We start from the raw sequence: 6535 nt of genomic DNA, 5'->3' as shown, positions 1-6535 counted from the left end.
TACTGACATTGAAACTGGTGAGACAGGAGGCTCTCAAAGCCTGCCTCTCCTGTTACCGGCTAGGGCCGAAATGGGCCTATTGGCAGCAATGGTTCAGGTAGTTCTGTTAGCTCTCTGGTACATGCATCCTGTACAGAGGTGCTTCCTGGGATTGGGCCTGGCCCCACAGAAGTGATGTCAATGTCAGCCACTCAGAAACTTTGTGTGGGCCTCAACTAGTGGGAGAACCCAGGAAATGTTGCAAGGGGCAGCACATTGGGTCCAGTGACCTTCAGTCAGATAATCTCAACAGATTAAATGTGTCCCTGAGTGGCTGGGGGCACGGTGCATGAGTGCTGGTGCATGAGCAGGTGCTGGAATGGGTCCTGGGCAACCCAGCATAAAAACGTGCTAGAGCTGAGAGCTGTCCTCTTGGCGCTCCAGCATTTCCTTTCACGCTTGCGGTGTCATCATGTACTGGTCAGAACTAACAGCAAGGTGGCCCCAACCACATGGAAATCAGGGAGGTCTCGGGCACATCTGTCCTGTGCAGGCTGGTGCATAAATTGTGGACTTGGGCATTCCCGCAATTCTGTTTATTGAGGGCAATCCATGTGCCAGGACCTGCAAACCTCGCCACAGACTGGTTGGCAAGAGGAGGCCCAAACCCAGGGGAATAGAGGCTCCACCCCCAGGTGGTCCTGGAGATCTGACACCACTACGGACAGTCAGAAGTCGACCTGTTTGCCTCCAGGGTGTTGGCACACTGTCATCTGTTCTTATTCCTGGGGAGAAGTGATCCTTCTCTCAGGAACGAGAGGAGGCTTCTAGCCTTGGGACTGCCAGAGCCAGTTGTCAGGACCATGCAGGGGGCTCGAGCACCATCAGCTAGAGCTGTCTATTCATATAGATGGGATGTGTTTGCGTCATGGTGCAAGACAAGCCACATCGCCCCCCTAACAGCGTCAGCTCGTGAGATCCTGACGTTTTTGCAGGAGCAGCTGGATGTGGGTAAATCCTCTACTACCCTCAGGGGCATGGTAGCAGCCATCAAAGCTGCAGGTGTTAGGGATCACGTGGGTGCTGAGGGCTGTTGGGGCCTGATTACACATTTCTTTAAGGGTGCCCAAAGGCTGTAGGCCCGAGACAGAAAACCTGCAGCTCCCCTGTGGGACTTGAACAGGGTCCTAGGTGCATTGCAGCATCCTCCTTTTGAGCCACTTGAGTTGGTGAACTTAAAGTGGCTATCATTTTGTGCAGCTGCCACTTGGACAGCTCCATCAACCTTTTCTAGATTTAACAGCCTCAGTGTTGCAGCCAGCATCTCCTTCGGGGAGTTGGTGTTTGGCACGGCTCAGAGACAGTGATCCTGTTCACCCATTGCACTGGAGGCCCAGCCATGAGGGTCCCAGTCGGGGTGATGTCTGTCTCCTTTGTCAGTTTAGCATCTTGCGAGCTGGCTTGAGTGGCCACTCCACCTCTGAGTATTGGTCTTAGGGCCTGGCAGGGGCCTTCAGCTGTTAGGTGTGTATAGATAGATAGATAGATAAATACTTTATTGATGCCGAAGGAAATTCTGGTGTACAGTAGCATCCACTGTGTACATTACGAGATCTAAAAAAAAAAAAAAATATATATATACATATATATGTATATATATATATATATACATATATACATACACACACACATACATCATCATATACTGTGTATACATATATATACATCTCAGGGGACCAGCCCCCTGCATAGTGGAGAAGCATTGTAAAGCCTGATGGCCCAGGGAACAAATGAGTTCCTGAAGCGATCCTTCTTACAGCCAAGAGAAATCAGTCTGCCACTGAATGAGCTTCTCTGGCTGACCAAAGTACTGTGGAGGGGGTGGTCGGGGTTATCCATGATGGATAGCAGCTTTTTTAAGGCCCTTCTCTGAGCTATTGTCACTAGGGAGTCCAGCTCCATGCCAAGCATGGAACCTGCTCTCCTCACCAGTTTGTCCAGCTGCCTTGCGTCCTTCTCCTTTATGCTGCCTCCCCAGCACACTACAGCGTAGAAGATGACGCTGGCCACCACAGACTGGTAGAACATCTGCAGCATTTTACTGCAGACATTGAAGGAAGGACCTGAGCCTCCGTAGGAAGTAGAGCCAGCTCTACCCCTTCCTGTAGAGGGCGTCAGTGTTCAGTGACCAGTCCAGCTTGTCATTCAGATGCACTCCCAGGTACTTGTAAGTCCAAACCACCTCTACATCCACCCCCTCAATGGAGACCGGCTGCACGGGAGTCCAGGTCACCAGGGGGGCGTCTACCTGCATCTCTGCCAGCTTGTCACTCAGCAGACGGGGCTGGATGGTGTTGAATGCGCTGGAGAAATCAAAAAACATGATCCTCACAGCATTGCCCGTATTATCCAAGTGGGGGGCAGCCCGCTGCAGAATGTAGATGATGGCGTCATCCACTCCTATCTGCTCCTGGCAGCCGAACTGCAGGGGGTCAAGTGCATGACTGACCTGTGGTCTGAGAAGATGGAGGATCAGCCGCTCCAGGGTCTTCATCACATGTGATGTTCATGTGAAGTCATTCAGCCGGCTGGGGTACCCCTTCTTGGGCACCGGGACAAGGCGTGATGTCTTCCACAGCTCTGGAACCTTCCCCAGTCTTAGCCTCAGGTTTAAGATGTGCTGGAGGGGCTCACCCAGTTGGGCAGCACAGGCTTTGAGCATTCTCGGACACACACTGTGCGGGCCTGCTGCCTTACCTGGGCGGAGCTTCATACAACACTATATAGTGTACATTTGTAAATAGTTTGTTTGTTTTGGGCCTATATGACTTTCTCTTTACATATGTAACATGTGAGGGTGGAGCAATAATCTCCATGCAGCTGTTTGCTGTTCACACCAGATCTGAGTCACATGGTGTTGCGGTGTGAACAGAGATACAGAGAGATGAGGCTAAGAAGGAAAAGTGCCTTGCTCAAGGGCACTTCAACATCAAGGCAGCAGTTGGGGAAGCAACAAGCTTCACTAAGACTTCCACCACATCCAAACACTACATGGACCAGGAAAGGATCAGGTGGAGGAGACAGGACTAGAAACAGGAAGTCCTTTTATGGGGGAAAGTAAGGGTGTGGAGGTCAGGGGGGTGGATGGTTCAATTCCCAACTCATGACAAGTTTTCATTTATTGAACCATGAGCAAGTTAACCTGAACCAAACTGTTTTAGCTGCTAAACTGAAAGGTTAGCCAACCTCTTCATGTGACCAACAGGTGGAAATGTCCAGAACAATTCCTGCTGTTGGCACATAATCCTTTACTGGTGGAGGAACCTGATCTGAGCAGTATTCCTGTCAGAAACATGGAGGCTGAGCTTCACAGTTCAGACTCATTTCATGAAGTTTTCTGGGTCTGTTTTGCCTGCAACCTGGGGAAACGCATTTTCCAAATTCTCAGCCCTGACGGACAAATGTTAAACTGTGACAATGAGGAAACTGTTGGGAATAAAGTTGCTGTTGTTGTCAGTTGCTGGTTGAGTGTCTAATGAGATCCATGGAGGATGGAAACTGTGGGATAAAACCAGTCGACTGTTGACAGACGGATCAGCGTCTGCTCAGAGGAAACACTGAGCAGTTGTGTGGAAGTGTTTGAAACATTCACACTGGATGGTTTGAAATGTCTGATCCACTTTTTCTAATCAATGTTCATCCTGTTGAATTCATTTGAGATGAAAATGTTCATGTCTCTGTTGTTGTCATTCCTTACAAAAGATAACAATCTACTTTTTCAGGCTCCATGGCTGAAATGTCGGCCTTTACCTTTCACAACTGATCCACAGTGTTTTTAATAGAGACAGTGTGTGTTTACTGATGTAATATTCCTGAATATTACATGGTTGCACCTCTGCTCCTGTTGTTTGAGTCTAATATTTCTCGGACATGAAGACATCCAGGATGGCGGAGGGGTTTAACGAGACCTATCTGACTCTGGCAGGTTACGCCCGATTCAACAATCTCCGATATCTCTTCTTCTTCATGTTCCTGACAGTCTACATCTTCATCTCCTTCACAGACTCCCTCATCGTCTTCCTCATCTGCTCCCAGCGGAGCCTCCACAAGCCCATGTATGTCTTCATCGCCGCTCTGCTGCTGAACTCGCTCACCTGCAGCACCACCATCTACCCCAAACTGCTCTCTGACTTCCTGTCCGAGCGTCCTGTCGTGTCCCGCTCCGCCTGCCTCTGCCAGGCGTTTTTCATCTACTTCCTGGGCGGGTCAGCCTACATGCTGCTGTCGGTCATGGCCTTCGACCGCTACGTTTCCATCTGTGAGCCGTTGCGGTACGCCACACTGGTGTCGCCCTCGGCCGTAGCGGCGCTGCTGCTGCTGGCCTGGCTGCTGCCGGCCGGCCTGGTGGCGGGGGCAGCACTGCTGGCCAGCCCGCTGCGACTCTGCAGGTTTGGACTGGACAGACTGTACTGCAACATCTACTCCTTTGTGAAGCTGAGCTGCGGGAGCACGCTGGTGAACAACGTGTACGGCTTGCTGTGCAACGCAACCATCATGTTTCTGTCGATAGTGTTTGTTGTGTTTTCATACAGCCGGATCCTGCTGGTCTGCCTGCAACAGTCTGGCTCCGTCAGAGGGAAGGCGGTGCGGACCTGCCTGCCTCACCTCCTCGTCTTCATCAACTACTCCGTCTGCACCGTGTTCGAGATCGTCAACAACCGAATGCAGGCCAATGTGGACGCCGTCGTTCCCGCCGTCATGTCCGTTTCCATCGTCATCATCACAACTCTGTTCAACCCGGTGGTTTACGGGCTGAAGACACAGGAGATTTCTAAACGGGTTAAAAAACTGCTGTGTTACCGCAGAACTGAAGGATGATTTTTTTAACCTTTAATATTACTGTTGTTCTTTAAACTTTTATTGATCCAGGAAAATTCTGAGTGAGCTCCACTCTGCTTTACACTCACACTGGGTGCAACCACAGTCTCAGAATGAGAATCAGCTTTATTGGCCAAGTATGTACACATACAAGGAATTTGACTCATATCAAAAAGTATATATATCTATATATAGAGAGAGATACATGTAAACAACACTATGACAATAGTGCAATGGTGCAGAGTGCAAAGATGCTGGAAGTTGTTGGTGTAACAGGTTACATTATATACGATATATATGAGTTATTACACATTACATACATTATATACACATTATATACACATTAGAATCAAGAATCATCTTTAAATCAGATATTGTACAGATGATGATGATGGGGGAGGAGGAGCAGGAGGAAATCTCTGATCTGGGCCTTTCACTCCTGCTTTTTTTCCCCCTCCCTTTGTATTGCAGGTAGGGTTGTGTGTGTGTGTGTGTGTTTGTGTGTGTGTGTGTGTGCGTGTGTGTGTGTGGTGTGCGTGCAGGGGTGGCGGGTGGGGTTACAGGCTTATTGCACAGGGATAGTTTCAGTCACTGTATGGCTGATTTAATGTTCATCAGAGTGATGGCCTGTGGGAAGAAACTGTTCTTGTGTCTGGTTGTTTTGGTGTACAGTGTTCTGTAGCGCCTACCAGAGGGGAGGAGTTGGAAAAGGTTGTGTCCAGGGTGTGATGGGTCTGCAGTGATCTTTCCTGCCTGTTTCCTGACTGGAGATGTATAAGTCCTGAATAGAGGGCAGGTTGGCATCAATGATTTTTTCTGCAGTCTGCTGCTGTTTGTCACAACTGATAATAACTTCCCATTTATGAAATAAAGCTTTAAAGTATACAGAGTCATAATCCTGTTTCCTGTTAATGTAACAATCATGTAATAAAACGTAATAAAAAAAAATGTATAATGTACATAGAAGTTGTTTTATGAACAGATGAAAAGCCTGTTGTATTACTAGAGAAGTGGGTGATGATTTTTAAACCTTCATATTATTGTTATCATCGTTATTTGAATCTTTATTGATCCAGGGAATATTAACAGAGCTCCACTCAGCAGCTCAACACAGTCAAACTGGGATCTGACCAGTACAACCAGTGTGCTGCTGTTTGTCACAACTGCTTATGTATTAACATTCCCATTTATGAAATAAACCATTAGACTAATAACAATTTACAGCTGATGGGGTCATCATCCTGTCAACGCAATAATCTAATGAACACATAGATAATATACATAAAAATGTGAATAATAACATTCAAAATTCAACACCTGTCATCCATTCATGTATTTGGCTTTTGGGATGAATATAAACACTATCAGTTTAGTTATTACTTTTTTAACTGGAAATTTCAACCTTTTTGTTCATGTAAAAAAAAACAATACTGTAAAAAATGATTAACAAGAAAGAAGTTTTGACATTAATGGCAGGTTACTGTTACTCCACTGAAGGAAAATTGACATTCTGTACATTAACAGGATTATGACGCAGTTTTATTACAGTAATGGGAAGTTACTTCATGTTCTGTTTTATTTAAGGTTTAATTTAAAACTAAACAGGAACAAGACTTTATAATTTTAATAATCTGTAGAAAAAGAGCTAGTGGCAACATAAAAGTCACAGCAGGAGTGT

At 47.0% G+C, this 6535-nt stretch overlaps 1 protein-coding gene across 1 annotated transcript; it reads left to right on the top strand.

Moving 5' to 3' along the window:
* Window positions 1-3924: 3924 nt before the first annotated feature.
* Window positions 3925-4857, top strand: LOC139658088 (olfactory receptor 11A1-like). The gene has a single exon (XM_071536119.1). The coding sequence runs from the start codon at window positions 3925-3927 to the stop codon at window positions 4855-4857; it is 933 nt and encodes a 310-aa protein (XP_071392220.1).
* Window positions 4858-6535: the final 1678 nt, after the last annotated feature.

This window comes from Centroberyx affinis, unplaced genomic scaffold (assembly GCF_046629955.1).
Source record: "Centroberyx affinis isolate AG114_WGS23_722 - 3 ecotype Tasmania unplaced genomic scaffold, CSIRO-AGI_Caff_v1 ptg002828l_1, whole genome shotgun sequence".
Taxonomy (NCBI): Eukaryota; Metazoa; Chordata; class Actinopteri; order Beryciformes; family Berycidae; genus Centroberyx; species Centroberyx affinis.
The sequence above is the reverse complement of the archived record's forward strand: the minus strand, read 5'-3'. Positions and strand labels throughout refer to the sequence as shown.

Bases quoted from the DNA above. Each gene is read 5' to 3' on its own strand.
- LOC139658088 (XM_071536119.1), top strand. From the start codon at position 3,925: ATGGCGGAGGGGTTTAACGAGACCTATCTGACTCTGGCAGGTTACGCC.